This window comes from Camelus dromedarius, chromosome 24 (assembly GCF_036321535.1).
Source record: "Camelus dromedarius isolate mCamDro1 chromosome 24, mCamDro1.pat, whole genome shotgun sequence".
NCBI classification, from domain to species: domain Eukaryota; kingdom Metazoa; phylum Chordata; class Mammalia; order Artiodactyla; family Camelidae; genus Camelus; species Camelus dromedarius.
In genome coordinates this window covers 29,244,613-29,272,517 of record NC_087459.1, presented here as the reverse complement: position 1 = coordinate 29,272,517, position 27,905 = coordinate 29,244,613, and the positions used below count along the sequence as shown (strand labels likewise).

At 42.1% G+C, this 27,905-nt stretch overlaps 1 protein-coding gene across 1 annotated transcript in view; it reads left to right on the top strand.

Moving 5' to 3' along the window:
* Nucleotides 1-10,210: 10,210 nt before the first annotated feature.
* LOC105099349 (cytochrome P450 3A29) overlaps nucleotides 10,211-27,905 on the top strand; it is a 35,243-nt gene continuing 17,548 nt past the window's right edge. The window contains exons 1-9 of the mRNA XM_031432528.2: nucleotides 10,211-10,420; nucleotides 13,146-13,239; nucleotides 15,076-15,128; nucleotides 17,441-17,540; nucleotides 20,986-21,099; nucleotides 21,363-21,451; nucleotides 22,798-22,946; nucleotides 25,860-25,987; nucleotides 27,064-27,130. Of these exons, the coding sequence (XP_031288388.2) occupies nucleotides 10,350-10,420; nucleotides 13,146-13,239; nucleotides 15,076-15,128; nucleotides 17,441-17,540; nucleotides 20,986-21,099; nucleotides 21,363-21,451; nucleotides 22,798-22,946; nucleotides 25,860-25,987; nucleotides 27,064-27,130 (865 nt within the window). The 5' untranslated portion in view covers nucleotides 10,211-10,349. The remainder of the gene's footprint in view (nucleotides 10,421-13,145; nucleotides 13,240-15,075; nucleotides 15,129-17,440; nucleotides 17,541-20,985; nucleotides 21,100-21,362; nucleotides 21,452-22,797; nucleotides 22,947-25,859; nucleotides 25,988-27,063; nucleotides 27,131-27,905) is intronic.

Sequence of the window (27,905 nt, the reverse complement as noted above, 5' to 3'; positions counted from 1 at the left end):
AAGTGGGTTCTCCCACAGCTCTGGAGTCTGGAAGTCCAAGATCAAGGTGTCAGCAGCTGTGGTTCCTTCTGAAGCCTCCGTCCGTGGCCCGTAGATGGACGTCTTCTCCCCCGTCTTCACACGTATCTGTGTCCTCATTTCTTCTTCTTATAAGGACGCCAGTCCTATTGGATTAGGACCCACCTGCATGACCTCGTTTAACCTTAATCACCTCTTTCTGGGCCTTGTCTACAACCGTAGGCACGTTCTGAAGTGCTGGGGTACCAGTAGTCATGGCTGTAGACCCTGGGGCCGTAGACTGGGGCCAGACCACCTGGCTTGAAATCTTGGCTCTATGCCTGTGTTACCTTGCCCAAGTGACCTATCTTCTCTGTGCGCTACAGCTAGGAGTGGTCACCTGTCACTGAGTCTAGGCACAGGCAGTGTGGAACTGTGGGAGGGGTCAAATAGGGGAGTGTCCTGATTAGACATGCAAAGGTTGCCTCTGAGATGGGATCAGACAGGAGCCTGTGGTCTTTGTCTAGGTTAGATATGATGAGGGTGTGCCTGGCATGGGGAGGTGGGGACTTTGAAGACAAGAGAATTTGAAAGGTCTTGAAACTCATAAGAAATATTGCAAGTTATCCCTTCCTAAAATTGTATAACAAAAATTTTCAAATACAGGAAATTTAAACATTAAGATGGAAAAAATTGTATAATAAATACCCATGGACACACCCCCTCAATTGAAAAATAAGGATTTTGCTTTGTTTGCTTCATTACCTGTCTTCCCATCCCTCTATCCATCCATCAACCCACTTTATTTTTTGACTCGTTTCAATGTATGTGCAGAACGAGGACACTTTACCCCCAAACACAGCAGCATGCATGTCATTAACTAGATGAACCATGATATGTAAGTAAAATTAACTTGCTGATCCTGTCTTCCTTTAAAGTTTTTGATGGTTTGCCCTGCGTAGGTTTTTTTTGCATTAATATTGATTTTTTAAACAATACTATGTTAAATTAGAATTTATCTTGATCATAGATTTTTGGCAATTTCGCATTCATGTGGAATGCCTCACTCGCCTTGCCCTAGTCCCTGCCCTGCCCGGAAGTCATGACTGGAGTTTATAAATAAATAACCACGTCTGTAAGGAGGGAATGAGTGCTCCTTACTCCTGTTTTTTGTTCCTTTGGGATTTGTCTTTTCTCTGCCAACAATGGACTCAACTTTGATGACTTTTTAGAAACAATTTCTGCCCCAGGGTAGGAGAAGGGAGCATTTCAACCCAGGGGGATTTGAGGTCCTACAGGAGTGGGGAAAGGGGGGCTGGAGGTCCTGCTCAGGGCCCGGAGCTCACACAGCTGGACAGACCCCCACTCCGCCCCCATGAGAACCCAGGAAATTAAGTCCTAAACATTTATGACTCAGTGGTTACACACACAGCAGGTGATAAAAAGAGCCATTTAAGTACAATCAACAAGAAGAAAAAAGATAAAAATTTCAGAGTCCACAAACTCCCAGCCTTGTAATTACGTTTCAGCTGTAACTGAAACTCGTGTTTCCTCCTCTTGCTAACAAAAAATACATTCCATAATTTGTGATTATGCTTCTAGCTGCACTGTTTATGAGCTCACATGGGTGAACATTTCCAGAGGGCCTGCTGCGGGCCCTGTGTCCGACTGGGCAACATCACACGTTCTTTTCCTGCAGAGCCACCAGGAGGCCAAGATGCAGATCCAGGCTTCAAGCCCCTCCGGTCATGGGCCCAGGTCTGGTCTGGTCTGGGCTCCTTTAGGAGGGAAAGACACAGCTATTAACACTCAGTCTATAGATCAGACAGCTGAGGCTGACAGGGTTTCAATCCCTCACCTGGGGCCGGCGTGTTGGTCACACTCCGTGGACTAGCCAGCTCCCTAGCCAGCTGTCTGCACAGCACAGAGCACAGATGTCCCTGGAGTCCAAAGACAGCTCAAGGGCCACCTGGGGCAGGTTCCCAGCCAGGCGCTTTGCTTGTCCCCCTCTGTCTCTGGCAAATTCTCACACGGTCTTAATTAATATGGTTGTACAAAGTCAAAATCCCAGAATTTTTACTACTTCACAGCCACTAGGATGGCTATTTATTTAAAAAAAAAAAAAAAGGAAAAGAACAAGTGATGGTGAGGATGTAGGGAAATTGGAACCCTCATCCGTGGCTGGTGGGGATGCAACATGGTGCAGCCACCATGGAGAACAGTTTGGCAGCTCCTCAGAAAGAGAGCATAGAATCACCGTACGACCCAGCACTTGCACTCCTGGGTAGATACCCACAAGAACGGAACACAAATTCTCAGACAGGTACATGTGCCTGCATGTTCACAGTAGCACCATTCACAAAAACAAAAGAGTGAAAACAAGGCAAATCAGTGGGTGAATGGATAAACAAATTGTGATGTGTCCACGTAATACGATATTCTTCAGCCATCAAAGGAGTGAAGTACTGATACATGGTGCAAAAGGGATGAACCTCGAAAATACACTAAGTGAAAGAATGCAGACATAAATTATTCATTTATATGAAATATTATATGATTGAAATTCATTTATATGAAACATCCAGAAAGGGCAAATCTATGGAGACAGAGTGTAGAGTGGTGGTTGCCACGGGCTGTGGCAGGGGAGAGTGGGGAGAAACTGCTTCATGGGCACAGGAGGTCACTTGGGCGTGATGGAGATGCTTTGGAACTAGACAGAGGCGGTGGTGGCACAACGTTGTGAATGTACTCGATGACACGAAATTGTTCAGTTTAAAATGGTTAACTTTATGTCATGTGAATTTTATCACAGTGAAATTTTTAAAATCCCAGGAATGTCCCCTAACACATACAAGACCACAGTGCCTGCGAAGCCCAGTGGCCTTTTCCAGAGGCCCTGCACAGTCTTCAGCTCCCTGCTGACCTGTCCAGGCTGGAACCTTGTCCCTACAAAGACAGAACCTGTGACCTGTCACTTCCTTATTAGCAATAATAAATATTCGGTTGACTTAGACACTGTGCTTTGCAATCAGGCGATGACAGACATACTCAGCAATGACAGTGACGGCCAGTTGGCTCATTCTCATGGCCTGAAAAGCGCTCTCTCCTTCTCTGCTTCTGGCAAGCACTGCTCTGTCCATGGTAGTGCAAGCGGTGCCACCTCCTCTGGGAAGCCCACCATCCCCCCGGTGTCTCAGGACCCCATTATCTCTACCTTGCCCAACCTCTGGACACCTTTGGAGGAGTCTGCTTGTGTGGGCCCCCCACCTAGGCACCGGTGCCCTCCATCATGGTCTTGTTCGCACTTTGTGCCCATGGTGTGTCATGGCACCGGGCACAGTGAAGACCAGTTCAGACCGACAGAGAGGGCCCTGTGACCCTGGGGATAACTGTGTGACTGAGTGGAAAGAGGCACCTTGTCTTGGAGTCCAGGTGTGGGCCGGACTTGGCTGGGCAGGGCCCCTGGAAAAAGTCCCTGGGTTTGGCAGGCACCGTGGTCATATGTCTCCTTAGGAACTTTTGGAACTGTGCGTACGAACAATGAGTGTTTGTTTTCTGGGGCAATGGTTTATTTTTTTCCATCTGATTATCTCAGGAGTTGATGTTCTAACCAAAGGTGAAGAACTCGGCTTGTGAACCTAGGTGATCGCGGCTGGATGAACCCGCAAAATTGAACTCCTGTGGTCAGTTCAAACAGCTTCAAAGGTAGAAAAATGTTTAACTTACTAGTGATTTTAAACTGTTCACCCTGGGATCCAAAAGCTGGGTTTCTGGAAAAAACAAGTAATGACATTCTTTTCACTTATCCAAAAAGTTTATTGATGGGATTTTATTTATATAGAAAATGTTACAAATTTTGAAAAGGCTATATGTACACGTGGTAAAACATTAAAATGATATAAGCAGATAATGCTTTTATACTATGAAGAATTAAGTTTTCTTAGGGTTTTTTTGTAGATACTTCTATCAGTTAAGGATACTCATTGCTATTAGTAGTTTAAGTTCTTCCTGTATCGTAAAGGACATACTGAGTACTATCAAATGCACTTTCTGAAATTATTGGGATGATATGATTTTTCTCTCTTAGTCAATTAACCTAGTAACTGATATTTATATTTATTGTCTGTTAACCACCCTTGAGCTCCAGGGTGAAGCATGGTGCATCACCACTGCTGGGTGAGGGTTGCCTCCATGTTGTTCAGGATTTTTGTACTGAAGCCCATGAGTGAGAGGGGCATTAGAAGGTTGCTGCAGCAATTAGGAGAGACCACCAAGGCTTCATTCCTCCCACAAGGTCTTCTGAAATTTGCCTCCCATTCTGCGATTCCTGTTTCACTTGTTGGTTTCATCATCTTTTAATCCTGCTTCCCTGGAAACCCAAATGATTCTGATTGCTCCATAACCAGAACTGTTTGCAGCATCCTCTATCTGCTGATACCATGAGTTCAGTGAATACACAAAGTTTATTATGTGCTGTCATTTTTGTGGACACAAATAGCTCTTGTAGCATTTGCACAAGAGTGGATGCATACTGGGAGGAGGGGAAGGAAATATTTATCCCACATGAGGCTGACACAACCTACCAAGTCATTTCAGAAAGTCCATTGGAATCCAAGCAAGTACACCATTGGCACAATTTTGAATCGCAAGATCTCGCTCCACGTCCTGGATTCATGATTTAATTGCTTGGGCAAGACCCTTCTCCACCCTGAACTTCTGTTTCCACATCTGTAAAGCGGGACTAAAATAATCCCGGCATTGATTATCTCGCAGAGATTTTGTGAGGATTAGTTAAGAGAGATGTGAAAGAGCTTGTAAACTGCCCGCTGCAGCACAGGTGTTAGCGGTTAGTTACCAGGGAAGAGAAACTCTGGGATGGAGCAGAAAGCAGCAGCATGAGGAACCCCCTTTCCTCCCCCCACGCTGTGAAGTCTGCAGACGTTCTTCTGCTTCGGGGCACAGTGGAGGGCTGGGCTTCCTGCACGGTGGGATGTGTATGGGTCAGAAATAGCATCCCCGTACCTCGCCCCAGTCCTCATCGGCGGCCTTGCTGAGGAGCCTCACCTGTCCCCTTGTCTCTGCGTTGGGGCCGAGCGCTGGTCACTGCCCTCTCAGAAGACCTGGACTCCAGGGCTGGTCCCCCAGTAATGCTTGAGCAAGGCAAAGCCTCGTTAAAGTGAAGACTTTGGATTCTAAACCTAGATGATCTAAATTCGAATCCCAGCTCTGCTAGTAATTAGTGATAAATCCCTGAACGTTTGCTTAGTCTTTCTGTGCCCCAATGTGCTCGCTTGTAAAATAAGGATCATGACAGCACTTAGAAGGCTGCTGGGCGGGCTGGACTGTTTAATGCAAAACAAGTGCTCAGAACAGGAAAGGTTAGTTCTCCCTGACTGAGTTTAGCTCTTGCTGTGTGCGTGGTGTGTGTGTGCACGTGTGTGTGTGTTCTGTGTGCCCCTCTCTGTGCAGTCCCAGTTGAGAAACCACTCTAGAATTTAGCTCAGGTCCTAAATGGGTGGCTGTCTTTTCCCACATCCATCCTGTTCCATTTTGGCTCTCCATCCTGGCCTCGTGAACTCTTGGTTCCAAACTGGCCTGGGTGCCTGGAGATCCCTAAGTGACATGTAAGGGAAGGGGAGTAAAGGAGGAAGACAGTGGTTCATATAGTCTTCAAAGGACACAGAGGCTGAGAGAGGCAGGCCGTGAAGGGGTCTTGTGGTTGCAATAAGGTCTTAATTCAGTTATGGTCAATTTCCCTCGTGGGCAGATGAGGAAACAGATCCAGGGATGCCCAGGGTCACACACTTCTTTTTTTTTTTAATTGAGTTATAGTCAGTTCACAATGTGGTGTCAAATTCCAGTGTAGAGCACAATTTTTCAGTTATACATGAACATACATATATTCATTGTCACATTCTTTTTCACCGTGAGCCACCACAGGATCTTGTATGTACTTCCCTGTGCTATACTGTATAATTTTGTTTGTCTATTCTACATATACCTGTCAGTATTGACAAATTTCAAACTCCCAGTCTGTCCCTTCCCACTGCCCTCCCTTCTGGCAACCACAAGTTTGTATTCTATGTCTATGAGTCTGTTTCTGTTTTGTATTTATGTTCATTTGTCTTTTTCTTTCTCTCTTCTTCTTCTTCTTTTTTTTTTTTAGATTCCACATATGAGCAATCTCATATTGTATTTTTCTTTCTCTTTCTGGCTTACTTCACTTAGAATAATATTCTCTAGGGACATCTATGTTGCTGCAAATGGTGCTATGTTGTTGTTTTTTATGGCTGAATAGTATTCCATTGTATAAATATACCACATCTTCTTTATCCAGTCTAAGTCTAATTCATCAAGTCCTGTTGATTCCATTGTCTTCATATTTTCCAAAGAAGGACAGAGTTTAGAGAAAGGTACGACTATATCTGCTATGAGAGCTTACGAAAGACGGCTCTTAACTTCCTAGCACATGTTCCAGGGGTATAACTCAGTTTTTATTTGTGTGGGTATTTGTTTGGACCCTTTAGCCCCCTTGCCTTGACAAGGGCAAGATCCTGACTCCTTTGTATTCAGGCTTGGCACATTGCCTGAACACAGCGGGTGTAGATCCTGGCCAACACAAGGATATTGGGGCGAGGAGCCCACCTCCTCCAAGGCCAGGAGAGAATGTCCACAGACTTGCACTTGCCTCACCACTCCCCCACCAAGCACAAGGCCCAGCCACAAAACCTAGATACTGCCTGGTTACCCTGAAATGGCAAGATCAAGTTTTGCCCTACTGAGAAGAATGGGGGCTTGAGAACTAAGTTACCGATACATAACCTTGCCTTTATTATTTTTTTTAACACTCCAGATTGTGACCTGTGAAATTAGAATCTGATACACAAATCACCCTGAGCAACACTGCCTCCCCACAAATGAGCAATTCTCTCAGCCAGTGGAAGTCAGGACAGGCTTTCCAGAAAAGGAGCCACTCGGGTTAACAATATAAAAGGATGAGAGTATCAGACTGATGGTGGTGCCTCTTGCATCACTGAGTCCCTGACAACCTGTTCACCTGTACTGATATCTGAGCCTCATGCCCCTTTGATTGTTATTTATTTGATTTTCAACATTGATTGCTAGGGACCGAGAAGAAAGGTAAGCCATGTATACTGACGAGGACACTGTTCTCCTCATAACTATGTAGCTACTTCACTTAATTGTACTATAATTACCTGTTTATGTATCACTGTCTTCAACCTCAATACTGTCTGGGTCTGAGTCATATCTGCACCCTACGCATTTAGAACTGAGCTCTGAAGTACATGACGAGCCCGCCAGTACGCAAGTGAGCAGAACAGAGACGCGGGGTTGGGGCGCCCTTCAGGCACACGTCTTCCTAGGACAGTCAGTGCCGCGCCCCTTCACGTGAGGTGCTCCCTGCTGTGGATCGAAGGGGTGCAAAGATCATGCCTTCTGTCACTTCCCCCTTGCAGAGCAAGGCCACTTGCATTGCGTAGGAGTGGTACTGGGGACATTTTATTCCCAAGCAATGACTTGCCTATCACCACTGGGATAGATCGCAACCAGCTGGACCAGGCCTTGGGGTGAATAGGCAGGTGATGGTCATATTAGGCTTAATGAGAAAATCATTGTAGTGGAGTATGTTTAAAGGAAGATGAAAGCATACAGTTTCCATGAGGGTTATGTTTTCAAAAGCAATAAGATAGGCTGTGGGTTTAGTTGAGTAAATTATGTTGTCAGTAATGATCAGATGACACACTAATCTTTACACGTTGGATGTATTTTCTATACTTCTCAGTCGGGAACACAGACAAGCAGAACTTACTGAACAAGACCTTTAGTATCCTCGTGACTTGCATCTGTCTTCATTTCTGCTGAGATGAGATGGTGTCTTCAATTCTGGAGACCCATGGCGGAGCTCTTAGGTGGGGGTAGCCATGGATATAGGAACCATAACTTTAACTGATTTTCTGTTGCAGCCTTGGGTCTCATTCTTTGCCATAGTGAGCCTCATTATGATATGGAAAACATCTGAATATTGGCATTTCAGAGCAGCAGAAGACCTGCTCATCTTTCTTCACAGTAGCTAATGTATAACATGCTGTTGTGATCAGTAGTTGTAGGAAGCCACTTGCATTCACTGAGCCTCAATTTCTACCTCTGTAAACTGGGGAGTGTATCATGACCCTACTCAACGATGCCCAGAGAAGGCACCAAAAAGAGGCAGAAAAATATCAGAATTCCTGGGGCTTTCTATTTTACTTTTTCTGGGGATCATCTTCCAGCTTCCCACGTCTGTCCTTTTTGGTGTTCAGGTTTACAGCCACTTCTCTCCTCAGTACGTCTCGGTAGGGCTCTATTACCCCAGAGATTCCACAGGTGTGCCACAAACTGAGCATGGTTGTGTGCCTCACTCCCTCCATGGGGAGGCTGCTCCCAAGGGAGGGACCATATGGCTTCCAGCCCACAGCCCAGCGCATCACCTGCACCTGACATTCACCTGCTTGGCCTTGAATCAATAGATGGATAAATAGATGCATTCATGCATTGTATTTCTAATAGCTTTCTCCTCCTGGAGAAAGCCAGAGTTGCCAAACAATGACAGTAGGAATTTCATGCTCCATGACAATCTCCCAAGGAAGTAACAGAGGGCAGGTGAGATAGTTGAGACCTACTGCGTTTTACCAATGAGACATCCACCCACTCAGGCTGGTGTCAGGCAGCCCCGGGAACTTTCAGGCCAGAGGGGTGGAAAGGGTTGGCAAGAGATGAGTATCTCTTCCTGCAGAAGGACTGAAAGAGAAAAAAAATACAGAGAGGAGGGAAGTGCACACACAGTTTAAACGTCTTCTGCTTCTGTAGAGTTTTAAAAAATTTGAAATTTTGTTTCCCCCATAATCCATAGTTTCTCTGGACAGGCATAAACTTGACATTGTTCGGAGTGACAACAATGAGCCAGTATAATTTTCAGACCCCCAATCCTTGAATTTCTCTCAGCAGGAATGAGTTGGGGCTCACAGATGACACCGACTTCTACTGTAGACATCCTCCTTACTAACTCCTCACTACCTGTTAAAAAATGTCCATCTTGTTAACAATAGGGAGGCGTCTGCTCTGATCAGTCCCCTTGCCCCCTAGAAAAGCCTCATGTCACCTTTCAAGTGACACCTTTGAGATATATGTGCCACATCATGGGTGGACAAGGTGGTTCGGGCCCACTTGGTCTTTGGGCAAATTTCTTCTCTTTACTCCCTTTACTACCCATTGATCTTGGGCTTGTGGCCTTTCCAGAGAGAGGCAGGCATTCTTTGGTGGAGAATTTGTCTACTGTCTCCTGCAGGGCCTTCTCATGGGCAGGACAGGAATCAGCCTGAATTCATGCAGCCATCACCCCCTGGTCCATGTCCTGCCTCTCCTTCAAGGGCCTCTTGTCAGCAGAATCCTGATGGATGATCCTGCATGTGCAGTGATGGTGGCCTAGGCACAGCCAGGACCTCTTTTTGTACTGACAACCCAGGAAGATGGTATGGTCACAAAGAACCACAGGGAAAGGACACACAGGGGCTCAGAGGTGTCACTACCCAACTCAAGTTCACCAACCTTTCTAGATGCCCACTCTGTAGAAAGTACTCTGCTAGGTACCAGGAACATAACGATGACTAATACCCAGAATGTGCCCAAGCTCTCAATCTGTTAAGGGACATAGATGTGGAAGCCACCAATGGTGCTGGAAGGTAGAATGACAATAGCAGAACTGTCTGCAGGGGATAGAGGTTGCCCAGAAGGAGAAATGGTTTTTTTTTCTATTCAGGGAGGGTGGTTAGGGAAGACTCTAACACACAATGTTCTTTCTGAGCTGGGTTTTGAAGGGTGAGTAGGAGACTCATACAAGGAACAGGGCATTTCTAGGCAGAGGAAACATCATGGGTAAAGATCCGTATACCCAGCTTGTCTGAAGGCGTTCAAGTATTTTGAAGTGAAGGCAACCAGGGGGAACAAGAGCAGCTTAGAGGAGATATATGGCCAGCGGTATTTTTTATTTGAGTTTCTGTAACCTTCGGCCTCTTGATAGACTGATTGAACTGCTACTGAATTCTCACAGGCTGTTAGTTCAAGGGAGGTCAAACTTGCAGTGCCCATGATGTTTTGCCAACTATCAAGGCTTGGGGTGGGTGGATATTCTTCCTACTGGCTGTAGCTCCAGCCCCACCCCCTTCCCAGCACATAAACCCTCCAGCCTCGCTGCATCTCCACGGGCAGGACGGGGAGCTCCACGCTCACAGGCGAAGAGCAGCGCACAAAGCGGCGAGGGAACTCGGAGGAGGGAGTCACGGAGGACAGTGGCCATGGACCTGATCCCAAGCTTTTCCTTAGAAACCTGGGTTCTCCTGGCTACCAGCCTGGTGCTGCTCTATCTGTGAGTAACTGTCCAGGTTCATATCATCTGTAACCTCAACTTGGGGGGCTCATCATGTCCCCTTTCTCTTATCTGTTTGAAGATCAAACTAAATGGAGGGGAAGTTGCTTTAGCAGTGAGTGCTACAAACACCAAAGGGGGTGATTGCTGATTTTAGCCAGATCTGTTGAAGGAGTTAAAACTCTCCCGAGTTCCTTTTATTGTAGTTAGGAGGGAACAACAACAACGATTTTTCTCCTGGGGATGATCTTTGGATTGACTCCCAGTTTGCGTGGACCTAGACTAAACTGGCATCCAGCAAAGGCAGGTTAAAAAAATTGGCCCCTGTGCAGTGAGGTCCTCACTCCCTTCCCAAACTCTAGGGACCCTGAGAGAGGAAGAAGTAAGTTGGGTTTTTGTCTTTCATTTTCTGGATTCTGTGTCTGCTGCAAAAGATCTCTAGAAGGACTGGCCCCTGGGTCACTCAGGAGGTCCTGCTCCCTTCCCTTCATCCCCAGGCGTCATTTACACAAGGCCCCTGGTCACCCAGACTTTGTGGGGCTGGAGACCGATCTCCCTTTTCTTCAGATTCAGTTCTTCCCTGTCTCTGTGCCCCATCCCTTGGCACTCTCTTCCTAAGACTCAATTCTTCTACCCTGTACTTTGTAGAGCTATCTACCCCAAAACAAGAAGTCTGTAGACCAGAGGTGACTTGGCAGAAATCTTGAAATTATTTTCATTTCTTTCATCTTTTCCTCCAGTCTCTGGGAGGGTTAGCATCAGCATAGAAATTAATTTTCCCCATGATATGAAATCTGCTCAGCCTGCAAAGACACAATTCCCAACATCTAATTTGGCTTTTAAATAGTTCTTCCCTGTAAGTACAGTGCAGGCCGATGAATCAGCCGTCTAGCGGATGGACTCTTTTCAATGGTGGGATCCCCAGCATCGTGGAGCAGGTTAGGAGAGGAGCTATTCCAGCAAATGGGTAGGGAAGGCTCCCTCCATGTCACATTTGACCTGTACCTCAACGTCACTTACATTAAGAGTAGGAAATATGACATGAACATAGACTAGATAAGCCTCATTTTAATTTTTGAAAGTAATGTTAGGAATTCAGATATTGTGGCAACATATTTTCTGTCTGATGACATTTCAAAATTAATTTATATGGTTTAATTTATTCTATGTAATATGAGATTTGTTATTGCCATAAGACTCTTCCTGTTTTTGAGGACAGATCCAAACTCCCAGCTGGGCTTGGCCAAGGTATCTCTGCTGATCCTTCAAGCACAAGTTCTTTTGTAATTTTTCAGGTTTATTTTATAGCATATTATAAGATTTTCTGGATTTATACAGAATACTTGGATCCTGTAAGACCTTAAAGTCTGACCTCCAAAGAAGAAGAGAGAAAGTTTTAATCCACCAATCTGGAACATTTTATGGTTACTCATTTTATGTCTCACGATGCATCTTTTGCTGTCCACAGGAAGGTACCTAAAGTTTGGAATGCCCCCTGTTTTAGCTAAAAGTGCTTTGTAGGTCACGTTGAGCCCTTTATGCACAGCATACTTTTCAGCCATACCTCCCTAATGTGTACAGTGTTAGCCTTGGAGGCCTAGCAACTTGCGGTTAAAATGATTGCTGGCAGCCTCTTCCCTCTTCCTTCCTTCTCTTCTCCTCCACCCTGCCATCTCTCAGTAACACCAGAGCGAGAAGGCTTGCAGGGACCATGAACCTTGAGTTATTAGGTGTCACACATGATACATGAAAGATGAGTTGCAGCAGACCTGCCATAGGAAGCACCAACCTTAATGGGGTTTTGGGATAGTTGATACAGAGAGGCAATAAACTGACTGCTTTGTGGCTGAGCATCTTGAAAAAAAAATGAGTGTGCCTGGGGCACAAGTTTAGCAGGTGAGTTCACAGGTGGGAGGGCCAGATGCTACAAGGGGAGGAATGATCTGGAAATGGATTCCATAGTCATTGGTTCCTTTATAGTTTCATTCAGGGATAATAAGGGTCAATCACCTTTCTCTGTAGCTCAAGTCAATGAAATTGCCTGACGACATAGACTTGGATGTAGCTGGAAGGTGCTCACATTTCTATGTTGGTAATGGAAGCCTTGAGCACAGTTTCATTCTACAGAAATAAAAACATTATTGTTCTCCAAGGCCTGATTATGAAGATAGATTTAAGAAGAACCAGATCCTGAAATGGGGTCAGGGCGTAGAGGGAAAGAAAAGCATAAAAATCTTCAAGCAAACTATGCAACAATGTCACAGTAGGCTCCTAATACCTCTCTGTTATTGTGTGGATGCCGTTAAGCTACATCTCATTATTAGAACAGAAAAAAAATTCCCCTTTCTACCTAGGATGAGAATCTCCAGATTATCTCTGAGTCAAGTTAGTAAATAAACATGAGTGACTTCCCTGGAAGAATTCCAGCCTGAACCTCTCAGGAGCACTTAAATTCAAAATATTTATCAAGTATTCACTCTAGGATGGGGACCCTGAAGACTTTAGCTGCTTTTAGCTAGTCATCATTACCTTTTGTGAGTCTCACAGTGGAGGTGGGAAGGGAAATGATGAGTGAAAGTAATTATTGCTTTTGGAGTTGCTGTTTTTATTCATCACTTACACGTTACCTCTGTAGATTGACTGTGCCAGTTGCAAGTCAGTGACAGGCCAGCCTCAGGACGTAATCCACAATCCCTGTGACCTGATTTTCTCATTCACTTCATAGATATGGGACTTATTCACATGGATTTTTTAAGAAGCTGGAGATTCCTGGGCCAAGACCTCTGCCTTATTTTGGAAACGTCCTGGGCTACCGAAAGGTGTGTGCTGTTTGAGCTCCCTCTTTTGCTTCTCTTATGGTTGCAAATCCCAGCTGAGTTCCATCATAAAAATGCCCCTTCTCAGGAGGTTCTGAAGTTTCACACTTTCCAGAAATGCATCGTAGGCCCCACTCAGCACGTGGCCAGTTTTCCCCCAGGCTCCATTGTCAGCTGTTAGGAGCCTCAGGTTCTGTCTCAGGCAGACAGCCCAGCTCCCTGGCTGATTCAGCACAGGGCTTGAAGCTCCAACTTGTGAGCATCGTGAAGAGAATTTTCTTCAGATTTCAAGAAGGTACAGTCCCACTGCATTAGGAGAGAAGCCCGAAGGGCTTTCTGAGTCATGGCTCATCAAGCTGTTCCCAGTAGGGCCGGACTTTCCTGTCGGTAGTAGAACTCTTGGCACCCTTTCTTTCCCTCCCCCTGGATTGCTTGGACACTTCAGTTTCTAAGGCAGCCTGAGTATTCCATTTCAGGTAATTTGCACATAATTGGATTCTCTCAAGAACTGCTAACGCCTTAGGTTATATCCATGGCTCTACTCCACTTTAATACCCATGATATCTTTTCTGTTTTGAGAGATGGAACAAAATCTTTCTGCTTTACTTCTGTGCCTTCAAATGAGCTACCTTATGGGTGAGTCTATGCAAGGAGTGAGGATAACAGAGAAGATGATTGGTGGTTGTCTATTTATTTCAGATATTTAACCACTAAGTGACTTGTGGTTTTTTAAAAACAAGTCAGAATCACTTACACAAAATCATTAGAAAGGACATGCATGACAGAATTATTATAAATTTAATTTAAGTGAATGGAATGTACTAGGTGACAGATGGATTGTGAATTCCAGCTGCCCTGATGTTAATCCATCTCTGATGCCTCCTCGCCCGGGGCCTGGCCCCTCAAGAGAAGTGCCCAGACGTCCAGGGGCAGAGCCTTGTGTGTAGGCTGCTCTCTGCCTCAGATTTCCTTTCCTACAGACCTGAGGCTTGTTTCTCAAATCTTAATTCTCCCAACTGAGGCCTTCACTGTCTCATTACTACCTAAGATCTTCTGAAACTTTTTTTCCTCTGAAAAAGCAGTACTTACCCTTCCACCTTCCCCAGATGAACTCCTTGGTGGATGCACTCCAAAACCCACATTTCTGGGACCTTCATTTGCATAGTTAAACCATCAAATATCACAGTAGAAACTTAGAGACAGGAAGGTGTTTTTGTTTTTGTTTTTGTTTTTGTTTTAAGTTACAGAAGAGAAAACTCAGGGCACATGTTTTAATTCCCGCTGTCTTTGCGGAGTTGTGGCGTCTTCCTGCCTATTTTGTGTTGAGCTGGAAAGTTAGAAGGCGAGTCTACTTTGTGATTAATTCATTCACTCACTTTCTTACTCAATTCAAAAGTCCTAGACTTACTTATACTTGTTTGACTAACAGAGGTCACTGGTGTCTTTAACCTCCTACTTCTGCCAGAATTCTAGAGAGAGCTCATGAGATAAATGAAAGGATGCTCGACTAGAAGGTGAAAGTGTGTACAGGCCACCCTAACTTCCCCTAAACTTCAGTTTTCTCACAGAAGACGAGGAGGTACTTAGTATTCATAGGCAAAGTTAAGCATTTAGTATCTATAGCAGTTGGAGAAAAATCAAGTTACTTCAAATTCTCTGCTTCAAATCTCACCTCTATTTTCCCTCCTGTCCCCTAAGACGTCTCTGAACGAGAGCTTCCCTCCAACTGCTGGTGAAACAGTAAGCCTGATTTCGGGGGTTTTCAAGACTTTTTGTCCCAGTTAGAGGTAGGATTTAATTTATTTAGTTTAATAATTTATTTTTTGTTTTTCCTTGCAGGGTTTTTGGGCTTTTGACAGTAAATGTTTTAAAAAGTATGGAAAAATATGGGGGTGAGTATTCTGGAAACTTCCATTGAATAGACTTGTTATGGTGAGGCCCCCCACACTGTGGAGGACAATCTCAGTGCAGAGCTGCTTGTGCTGAGACCATCAATAGAAAGCTTTGGGAGGTTGTTCTACCAGGGACCCCCCATGTCACCGGGTGTGCAGGTCTGCAGTCTGAGTCAGGCCCGGAGAGCTGCAGGCCATCACTTTCCTCCAGACTTTGAGGGCCCAGGGACTCTTAGAATCTCTTTCTGTCCAGTGTCTCACGATTCCCCTTTTCTTCATTTTTCTTTCCTTACTTTTATTGGCATAAAATGCATTATTTCAGATCACTTATATTTGCTCCATTCCACCTCTCCCATATGATTCATTTTTAATAAAAGCCAAAAATTCTTTATTTAAATTTTGGATTTATTATGTCCTTTGGGAAAAGAACTGGAGGTTACAGGTAAACAGAATTGCAAAACATTTCTGCTGAGCTTTTTACTTTCTCCACAAGAGGAGTTTTAAAAGTTTAAAAATTGTAAGCCAAGACTTTCCAGCAGACGTGCATTTGATTATTGCTTTATCTGCTCTTTTCCTCTGACTTTGAAGAGGTACGGGATTTACCTAACCCAGAGCGTGTCATGTGGGCTGATAGACTTCCGGAGATGTTAGGGGTTCAGTGAGAGCAGCAGGAGAGGTGTAATGTAGTGATTATTTGCCAAAAGCAAGAGGGAGAAGGTTCTACCTCTCCATACCTCTGCATATCTTCTCAAAACTCTTCAGAAACCATGGGGCTCCGCTGAGCTGGCAGGGCCCAAAAGGGAAATGCCATTGAGTGAAAAAGCACATGGCACTGGATGGCCCCTGGGCCAGCTCCAGCAGTTAATGCTTGGGAGCCCAGGGTGGAGTCAGTTTTTCACGGTGGATCCCAGTTCTCTCTTTAGAAAATAGTTCTTATGCGTGGGTGTAAACAAGAACCCCCTGCGAGGGGATGTTAAAAATTCAGGCCTGGGCTTCCCCCTCCAGGAACTCCATAGCTGGGGGATATAGGATGGGGTCCAAGAATCTGAATTTTATCTGGTAGTATACTAAATACTAATGCTGGTGTGACATCATAAATACAAAGTGTTACCGTAAACCACTATCCCTTGTACACACCTTTTTTTTTTGGAAAAAACACAATGGGAAGAAGGCAGTCACCAAGGAATATGATCAACTGGAAATATGATCAAATGGAAGAGCAGGTGAGGTGCCTCCTCACTCACTTCTGTCACAACGTCAGCACTAAATACACGTGACACCCACTTAAATCCTCTGAGTTTTAGTTTTTGGAAATGGGCAGCAGTAATTAAGTCATTCTCATATATTTTTGTGTGTGATGGTAAAACCATTTGAAATTCCTCTGTCTAGTCAAAGAAAGAATAGCTAACTTGTAGAAACTCTTCCAATTTGTTCTAGCAATTGCAAATGATTGATAGTGGGAAACAAAATGCCAGAAGACAGTGTAATTAACTTACAGTAAACCTCATGTCAGTGGCCCATTCCCATGCGTGGGCATCCTGACAGTCAGGAGATCAAGTCACACGGGGATGTATTACATGTGAAGAGTCAGCTTTGTGTGGTAGGTGCGTCAGGAGGGGACTGGCCCTCCTGCTAAGGGATGTCACCTACGTGGAGCACAGTAAGTAATAAAGTGAATATATGTTTTTAAATGAACTATACATGCTCCAAATTATTTTATTCTTTGTCCTTTTTGTTTCAGATTTTTCTAAACTTAATGCTACCAAGGTTATCTCTTTATTAGTTAAAATAATATTTCCTTCAAGAAATTATAAACTAGAAAGCAAATTTTAGAAAATAGAGCAAAGAAATCTTTGGTAATCTTACTTTCACTTTTGAGCACTTCAAATCTTCTTCCATTTGTAGATACATTGCTCCATAGTTATGGTCATTGTGTCTACAGATTTTGTATGCATTTTCATGCTTCTGATAGATCTTCAAAAATGAATGAGTGGACTCTCCTAAAATTAATTATTAGTAATCAAATTAATTATTTTTAATTCTTACTTAATTTACTTGCCTTCAAGTATTTACTAAACTAGCTTCCAGTTTGATAATGAAAGATTTTGAACCTATAAAAATTTTGGAGAGTAGTGTTGGAAATTACCATGTACAAACCACCTAGACTTAACAAGTGTTCTAATGGTTTTTCCAACCACGATCTCTAGGAGCAAGGATTATGTAACATCAGGATGAAAGTCTGGACTCCAGGTGTGGCTCCAGCTGCAGAAACTGGCTCATTGAATTTAATCAGCTCTGTTTTCCCTACACAGGTTTTATGACGGTCAACAGCCTGTGTTGGCTATCACAGATCCAGACATGATTAAAACAGTACTAGTGAAAGAATGTTATTCTGTCTTCACAAATCGGAGGGTAAGCATCCCCTTTTTTAGCTTAAAACTTTATGTATCATTAAATATTTATTTTAAAATAATTATTCATTCACAGGATGTTGTCAAAAGAGGAAAATGCAGGGAAGTGCCATGTCATTTGCTCTTCATCCTTTCCCCCCAAGTTTAACATCTTGCATGACTATAGTATGGTATCAAAGCAGGAAACTGACGTTGACGCCACCCACAGAGCTTGTTCGGATTTCATCAGTTTCACGTGCACTTGTTTGTGTGCGTGTGTTGCTCTGTGCAGATGTAGTATATACGTGGCTTTGTGGAACTACCTCCACTACCGCTGTGTGGAACTCGTCCATCCCCATACGGTTTCCTCTAACTATTCCTTAGTCACAGTGAGCAGCTTGTCTTTTCCTCTCATCGAGGTCTTATTAGAGTAAACGTTTTTTTTTATTTCAGTGAGGCCAGTTTATCCATTTCCCCTTTTTCGTGTTGTGCCTTTGGTGTCAGGCGTGAAGCCTCTTCACCTAGCTCTAGTTCTGAAGAGTTTCTCCTATTTTTTCACTAGGCATTGCATAGATACATGTTTTACATTTAAGCCTATGGTCCCTTTTGTGTTAATTTTTGTATAAGATGTGAGGTTTAGGTTATGGGGTTTTTTTCACCTGTAAGTGTCTAAAACTGCTCCAGCACTGTTTGTGGAAAGACGGTTCTTCCTCATTGAAGAGCTTTTGCACCACTGTCAAAAATCAGTTCAGCCTGTTTCTGTGGCTCTGTTTTTCACTCTGTATTCTGTTTACTGATCTTTGTAGCTATCCCTCCGCCAGTACCACACGGTCTTGATTGCTGTCACTCAATAGTAAGCCTTACCATGTAGAATATTCCACCCTCTTAATTTTTTTCAGAATTGTTTAAGTTATTCTAGATCCTTTTCCTTTCTATACAAATTTAGATTATGCTCACGTATGTTTATCAAAAAATTGCTATTAAATTGAATTAACCTGTAGGTCAGTTTGGAGATCTGAGTCAGATCTTTCAATCTATGAGCACAATATGTTGCACCATTTATTTATGTTTTCTTTGATTCCTCTTACAACAGTGTGTAGTTTTCAGCATAGAGATTCCATATGTGTTTTGTTAAATATGTATTTAACAAATTATTGCATTTTCTTTGGAGTGACTGTAAATAGTATTGTGTTTTCAACGTGTTGTCACATATTCATTGTTATTGTAGAGAAATGTGATTGATTTTTGTTTGTTGATCTTATAATCTCTACCATGCTGAGATCAATTATTAGTTCTATAGAGTTTCTTTTTATTTTCTTTGAGATTTTCCATGTTGGCAATCATGTCACATGAAAAGAGGAACACTTCTATTTTTCCCTTTCCAATCTTTATGTCTTTCATTCCTTTTTTCTTTTCTTGCTGCACTAGCTAGTACTAACTGAACTAGTTAAGACTTCTTATGATGTTGGCTAAGAATGATGAGTGGAAATCTTTGACTTGTTCCTGAACAGAGTGAAACATTCAGTCTTTCACCATTTAAAATTTTTTATATATTTTGTACCTATAAAATTATATGCATTTAATGTATGTAACATATTTTGATATATGTATACATTGAGAAAAATATTATCATAAACTAATTACCATAGTTACCTATTTTGTGTATATCATATAAACATTTAAAACCTACTCTTTTAACAAATTTCAGGTATGTACTACAGCATTATTAACTGTACTCACCAGGCTGTACATTAGTTCTCCCAGACTGATCCATCCTATAACTGAAAGATTGTACCCTCATCAGGGTCTTCCCTTCACCTTATTCCCTCGCTCCTCATTAGCCTCTCAGAACCATCATTCTATTCACTGTTACTTTCAGCTTGACTTTTTTTTTAAGTTTTCACAGATAAGTGGGATCATGTGATATTTGCCCTTCCGTGTCTGGCTTAAATCATTTAGCAGGTTGTCCCCAGGGTTCATCCATGTATCTCAAATGGCAGGATTTTCTTCGTTTTTAAAGCTGAGTATCACATTTTCTTTATCCATTCACCTGTCCATCTACATCTAAAGTGATTATTGGTAGCGAGGACTGACTGTTGCCATTTTGTTAATCCAGGAGTTTCGTAGATCCTTTGTTCCTCCTTTTTCTCTTCTTCCTGTATATTTTCTGATTCCATGATTTTTGTTTTATAGTGATATCCTTGATTGCTTTCTCTTTGTCTTTTCTGTGTCTGCTGTAGGTTTTTCTTAATGGCTAACATAATTTGTTATGAATACACAATATAAAAAGATATACAGTTGACCCTGAACAACATGGGTTTAAACTGCTCGGGTCAATTACACCAGCATTTTTTTCAACAGTAAATAGTACTCTAGTACACAATCTGTGATTAGTTGAATCCCTGAATGCAAAACCACAGATCCTGGGAACCCCAGATACACAGGAACCATGTTAAGGAGGTCTGACTATAAATTATATGCAAATTTTTATTATGACGTGAGGAGCATCAAAGTCCTAACCCCCTGGACCGTTCAAGGATCAACTGTAAACTCAGTAAACTGTGACATCTAACACATAAGATAAGCGGAGGGTGCAGGGTAGTAAAAGCGTTAAGAATTTGAATGAGAAAAAACTGGAGTTATCATAAGCTTAAAATAGACTCATATCTAGAAGATGTTTTATGTAAGCTTCATGTTAACCACTATTTATTTGTTTGTTTGTTTATTTGATGGAGGCACTGGGGATTGAATCCAGGACCTCGTGCAAGCTAAGCACCCACTCTACCACTGAGCTGTACCCTCCCTCAGTGAGACATACATTTTCGATGCTCATGCTGTCGATATACATAAAGACAGACTGGTCTGAGGCAGTACACACTTGCCGAAGCCCTCTGGCTCCCTGTCACCAGTTCTCTCTTACTCTACACAGCCCCGGGGGGGGGGGGGTGAAGGATGTATTATTCCTGTCTGTCCCCCTGGAAGAACAGTGTCCTATCACATGGGTCATGTAGGAGTATGGGATTAACAGATACAAACTACTGTACATAAAACAGACAAGCAAAAGGGTTTACTGTATAGCACAGGGAACTATATCCAATGCCTTGTAATAACCTTTAATGGAAAATAATCTGGAAAAAAATACCTGAATCACTTTGCAGTACACCTGAAACTAACATAATATTGTAAATCAACTATTCAACTATACTTCAATAAAACACTTTTTAAAAAAGAGATTTGTATGCAAAGGCTGGAACCCATATCAAGTGGCTGGATGTCACCTCTGCCCTCACAGGAAGCTATAGACATTTTGGATAAGTATTTCTCAAGCACCTAGGATAGGACATGCTACTAAGTTGACAGTCACTAAATATTTGTTGAATAACTGGTTCCCTAAAAGGGAAATTTTCTACAACTGTTGAAAATTCAAAAACTTTCATAGGGTGAATATGTTTTGATTTTGCCTCCAGTTCATTGGCCCAAGGGGAATTATGAAAAATGCCATGTCTGTGGCTCAGGACGAACAATGGAAGAGAGTACGAACACTGCTGTCTCCAACCTTCACCAGTGGAAAGCTCAAGGAGGTAAGAAAAGAAGAGGACTTTTATTAGAAACTTAAAGAATGACTTTAGGGACAGGTAGAAAATAAGATTATAGTCTGTTTCCAAGGAGAAGTCTGCTGAATTTGAGTTTCTTTAAAACAGTCTTTTATCTTTCCATCCTAGAAGAGACATTTTAAGATTCATTATAAAATGTCACTTCCTGATCCATGCTTAGGAAAACCAGATCCTTCTAGGACTTGAGTCTCTGTACTTAACCTCAGGTGGTGTTGTATTTTTTTGTCTAGATGTTCCCCATCATTGGTCAGTATGGAGATGTGTTGGTGAGAAATATGAGGAAGGAAGCAGAGAAAGGCAACCCCGTCACCATGAAGAAGTAAGTAGGGGTGAAGTTGGTGTTCCGGGCACTGTGGCTCCAGCTGCCTGCCACGGAGCTGAAATTCCCACTACTGAGTTACTCTAGTAACCAGACAGAAGTAGGTGTGTGGTGTTACATTTCCAATGGTCCATCCACCCAAGAAGGAGTGGTGGCTCATCAAAAAGGTAGAGCACCCAAGAGAGAAAGTGTCTCCTCCTGTGGACATAAGCCAGGATTAACTCATCTGCGTGACTGTCACTTTGGATATTCTGGAAGATAAAAATTTTAAGTTTAGAAAGAAGAAACTTTCTTGTGCCAAAGTTTTGAGTTTAGAGGGTATGGAAGGGTGGTGAGGGAAGCCTCTTGGTACATATTGGCAGGCAGTGGGTTGGGCAGAAATGTTATAGTATGGAACTTGAAACAACTTAAATGTCTTCACTTTTTTTTTCTGAGGGTACCTGCAGAAACTAAATATTAATTTTAACCATCATTTGTTCTTCCTTCAATCTCAAAAGGGAGAAGGCCCTGCACAGGCTATGAGTAGGGTGACCACAGCATTTGTTGTCTAAATTGAAATTTTTAAAGAAAATTATGCAGGAACAACAGGTGTAAACTGAGAATGTCCCAGGAAAACTGGGAACATATTATCACCCATCTATGGGATCCCTAAGTCAACGTTGAAGTGATTTATTTATTTTTAAACTATAAACATTTTTGGTTCTTACATTTTACAGAAATGATTCTTCCCTCAGGGCAACCACAGATCAGTGGAGTTGAGGAAGAGTGGGTCTTTCAGGAGCCTTAGCAGGGGTGTAAGACAAGGAGGGTTGGAAGAAAAGGAAGTTGTCCTGGCAACTCAGAACAGGGTGCTGCTGTCCTGTAATGTGCTGAAGAGGAGTCAGTTCTGAGCACAGGTACTGTGTGAGGCAAGACCCACGTCAGTGCCCTGTTTTTCGACTCCCCGGGAAAAGTGTAGTATTCCATCCTTTTTCTGCACAAACACAGTCCTTATATATACATCTATTATTGTCTATAGTCAAAACACACTACTGTAATTTGTCTGATTATGGGGATCTATCCCACCAGGCCTGAGCTCCTTAGAAACAGGTTCTGGGGGGTCTTACTTTCCTTAGTGTCCCCATCATCCCCAGTGCAGCGTCATCTGCATCATTGGAACCTCATAAACACCTCATAGGCAAGTGTTAGTTACACAGACTCTTCAGATGATCCAGCAGGTAGTTCTGAAAGAGTGTGGCTCTTTACTTGTCTTGGGGACCTGAATTTACATACATTCTTGTTGCATGTGTTGGGTAGGGACAGTAAAGAGGTGTGGATTTTAATTGTTCATGTCTTTCTCTACTCAGCATCTTTGGGGCCTACAGCATGGATGTGATTACCAGCACAGCATTTGGAGTGAACATCGATTCCCTCAACAACCCACAAGATCCCTTTGTGGAAAATTCCAAGAAACTCTTTAGATTTGATTTCCTTGATCCATTCCTTCTCACAATAAGTATGGAGACTACTTTATTTTTCTTTTTATTCATCCTTCTCTTAATCCAGGTTTTAGTGGGAAGGCTATCAGTTTTTCACTATTGAGTATTATGCTGGCTGTGGGTTTGTCATAAATAGCTTTTGTCACGTTGAGATCTATTCCCTCTATACCCACTTTGGTAAGAGTTTTTAGCATAAATGGGTGGATGTTGACTTTTATCAAATGCTTTTTCTGCATCTATTGAAAGCATCATGTGATTTTTGTCCTTTCTTTTCTTGATGTGGTATATGTATCACACTGACTGATTTGTGTATGTTGAACCATACTTGTGTCCCTGGGATGAATCTAACTTGATCATGGTGTACAATCTTTTTCATGTGTTGTTGGATTCTGCTTCCTAATATTTTGTTGAGGATTTTTGCATCTATGTTCATCAGTGATATTGGCCTTTAATTTTCTTTTTTGGTAGTGTCTTTGGTTTTGGCATCAGGATGATGGTGGCTTTATAGAATGAGTTTGGGAGTATTCTCTCCTTTTCAATCTCTTGGAAGAGTTTGAGACAGATCAGTATGAGCTATTCTTTGCACGTTTGGTAGAATTCCCCAGGGAAGCCGTCTGGTCTTGGACTTTTGTTTATAGGGAGGTTTGTTTTTTTTTTTAATTGCTGATTCTACTTCATTCCTAGTGATCAGTCTGTTCAAGTGATCTGTTTCTTCTTAATTCAGTCTTGGTGTTCAGTCTATGTTTCCAGAAACGTGTCCATTTCTTCTAGGTTGTCCAACTTGTTTCTATATAGTTGTTCGTAGCATTCTCTAATTTTTTTTTTTTTTGTATTTCTGTAGTACTGGTTGTAATTTCTCCATTTTCCTTTCTTATTTTGCTTATGTGTGTCTTCTCTCTTGTCTTCTTGGTGAGCCTGGCCAGAGGTTTGTTGATTTTGATTATTCTTTCAAAAAATCAGCTCTTGGTTTGATTAATTTTTTCTATTGTTTTTAAAATATCTTTTTTATTTATTTCCTCCCTATACTTATTATTTCTTTCCTTCTGCTGACTTTTAAGTTCTGTTTCCTCTTCTTTTTCTAATTCTTTTAGGTGATAGGTTAGGTTGTTTACTTGAGATTGTTCTTGTTTTTGAGGAAGGCCTATATTGCTATGAACTTCCCTCTTAAGACTGCTTTTGCTGCGTCCCATAGATTTTCCCACATTCTTTTTCATGTGAATGTCTGTTCAAATCCTTTGCCCATTTATAGTTGGATTGCATTCTGTAGTTTTCTTCACTTGTGCTATTTTTGCCTTGTTTTAGAATCAGATTCATACAGTTTGGAAGTGTTTCGATGTCTTCTATTTTGGGGAAGAGTTTGTGAAAAAATGGTGTTAGTTAGTTCTTCTTTAAATATTTGGCAGTATTCATCATTGAAACCATCTGGACCTGAGCTTTTCCTTGCCAAATTGTGGGTGGTTTCTGGATTACTAACTCAAACCTTGTACTTCTTATAGGTGTATTCAGATTATCCATTTCTTTTTGAGTAAGTTTCTGTGGTTTTCGTCTGGAATCTGTTCATTTTATCTCAGTCATCTAATTTATTGCCATATTGCTGTTCATAGATTTCTTTATAGTCCTCAGTTTTTTTTTAAACATCTTTATTGTGGTATGGTTCCTCTACAGTAAACTACACATATTTCAGATGTACAATTTGATTAATTTTAATAGGTGTATGCACCAATAAAACCACCACCATGGTTAACATTTCCGTCACTCCCCAAGGGGTGCAAATTTTGAATTCCCAATTTATCCCTTCTTACCCACTTTACCCTCTGGTAACCGTAAGTTTGTTCTCTATGTTTGTGAGTCTGTTTCTGTTTTGTAGATAAGTTCATTTCTATCTTTTTTTTTTTTTTTGGTTTGTTAGTTTCCACATATAAGTGATATCATATGGTATTTTTCTTTCTCTCTCTGTATAGCCCTCAGTTTCAAAATGTCAGTTGCAATCCCCCTTATTTCTTTTCTGGTATTGCAATTTGAGCATTTTCTATTTTTTTCTTGGCCATTCGCTTAAAACTTTTTTTTAAAGCAACAACTTTTGGTTTCATTGATTTTTTTTTTCCATTGCTTTTTAATCCACCTGCTCATTGTAGTTTCTTTTCTCAGCTTTTTATTTTCTTCCTTCTACCCTTTAGGTTTTGTTTGCTTTTCTCTTTTCAGTGTGTTAAGGTGGAAAGTTAGGCTTTTGACTTGAGATCTTTGTTCTTTTAAAATGTAAACCATTGGTTTAAAATGTTTAAATGTTTTAAAACCATTTGGTTTAAAATGTAAACCAAATATATAGCCATAAATTTCTCCCTGAGCATTGCATTTGCTATATCCCATCAGTTTTGGTACATTGTATCTTCATTTTTATTCATCTGAAAGTAATTTTTGATTGTCCTTTTGATATCTTCTACAACCCATTGGTTATTTAGGAGTGTGTCATTTAACTTCCACATACTTGAAATTTTCCCAATTTTCTTTCTCTTATTGATTTCTAACTATATTCTATTGTGATGAAAGACATACACTGTATTATTTCTTTCCTGACTATTATCTTTTTAAATAGCATGGTTGATTGAAGTAACAGACTATGGCCTGGTTTATCCAAAGAGAAACCAGTCCAAGAATTAAAGACACCAAGGCACCAGAATATAATCCTGTTCCTTTGGTCACCCCAAAGATGCAGAAGGGGACACTGACCTCGCTCCTATAGTGATGGCCCCTGGATGTGGACTTACTCTTGCTCAGCCATTGGCTTGGAAGTCTGAGCAAAGGTCGTGGAGGGAATGGCTCCTGCTTGAGTGCTCTGGTGTTTTTATTTTTTGATTGATGGAGTAAATAGTAGTTGCTCCAGGTAAACTTTGCATTTTCACTGTGCTTTCCTTTTGTTTTTTTCCATACAGTATTCTTTCCATTCCTCACCCTAGTCTACGAAGCATTAAATATTACTCTGTTTCCAAAAAGTGCTGTGAATTTTTTCACAAAGTCCGTAAAAAGAATGAAGGAAAATCGACTCAAAGATAAACAAAAGGTAAAGTCTGGTGGTGGTTCCATGAGGATGTTCACTTTTTGATAATTTATTGAGCTACACATGGATGACATATGCACATCTCTGCATTTTTTTAGAGGTATGTAGAAAATTATAGAGTTTAGATCAGGAAATTCTAAAATTTGGAGGGACTGAAGAAGGAGGAGATTGGGGAAGGAAATAAGAATGTGAGTCAGAGAGCAATGTTTGACTATAACAGTAGGCATGCTGATTAGTATGTCATTGCAGAAATATTATTGAGGTAAGGAGCTTACCACTTTTCTTCAATAAATGGTTAAGGGATAAAAGCTACTGATTCAAAATGATTTTACTGGTATTTCCCCACATACTAGATTGTCAGAGAATTACTTAACCTCTCAGCCTCCTATGCTGCATGATCTCCACTGGAAGACCCCATCAGGCACCTGGAAGAGTGCAGTCTATGCTAAATTTGAGGCCTCTCATAGTCTGGAGTGGGCAGGAGTCTTCCCTGGGCCACGAGGCTATAAGCTGGTTAAGCCAGCTTTGCCTTCATGGGTCCTGTAGGTCAGCACAAGGATGCCTGCAGGTCACAGGACAGGGTTGTGTACTCCAGGATGTGACTGAAGATTGTGGAGAGTCCTGGAAGGGTGGGCACTTGAAGATGCTTCTGCAAAAGTTGCTGATGAACTCTGCAGATGTCAGCATATTAATTTATGTGGCCATTCTTTAAGAATTAAAGCTGGTGGGAAAAAAGGGTGGAAGTCACGGCCTTTCTCCTGAGCAAACAGGGATGACGGGAGAGGGACAGACAACTCTACGGCAAAGAATTGTTTCAAAAGCCAGAGAAGCCCGAGATCAGAGAGGGCGAGGAGAAAAAGCGGTTGGGCGTGGTGGCCGGGTTTCCCTCGGGGAATCTTCGTGCTCTCCAAGATTTGCAGGGGGTTGTTTTTGTCCACTGAGAATTCAAATAATACTAGTCAGAACTCTGCTCTGTAAGGGGGCATTTTCTCAGGAAAGAGGTGAAATTCTGCACTTCTGATTTCTTTATGGCTTCACAAGTAACGCTCTGTCACTGAAATTTCTCTTTCTGTTTCCAGCACCGAGTGGATTTTCTTCAGCTGATGATTGACTCCCAGAATTCCAAAGAAACAGACACCCATAAAGGTAACCAGGAGTGCTTCAGAGGGCCACTCTGGGGAGCTGCAGAGGTAGGCGGTGGGTCTGAAAACATGCAGGAAGTTTTCCAGGCTGATGAAATTTTGCAAAATTGAAGAATGTCCAATGTTAAAAAAGAAACAGTAGCCAGAAGTACTTCCCAGAACTACGCTGGCACAACTTTGTTCAGAGCGTGAAGGGCGAGTATGACAAGAACGTCACGCCCAGAGTCAGTCCTGGTCCTGGACCACCTGCAGCCCAGCCTCTGGGGGGCTTGTTTCCAGTGTCAATTCTCAGGCCCCTCCAGACCCACCGAGTCAGAGCCTCTGCCTGGAATTTGCACCAAGGCTTCATCACATCGGGAGGGACATTGCCCCTGTGTTGGTGACCTCAACTGGGAACACTTGGTTAAAGCTGTGTTCACTGGGTTTCTCTACTATAAAGTTTAATTTTTCCTTTTGTCATTAATATGTAACTTGTGGAGAAGCATCTGAGACTATATATTTTGTTCCTCTTCAAAGAGTCACCCACTAGTTTTATCTCCCATGGGTGAGCTTTGACTGAAATGTTACTCTGACGGCTGCAAAATGATGACTTTCTAACTGCATCATTCTTCTGCATTTATGAGTCTGAAATTTTGTAAGGGAGAGGTTTCCATTCTCCCCTATCCATTGATTTGTTCATTTATCTATATCAGTATGACCTCATATATAACTAATTTACTCTCTTACGTCATTCTTTCTCTCTTTATTTATTTTTGAGAATAGAAAAGGAGGTTACTAGG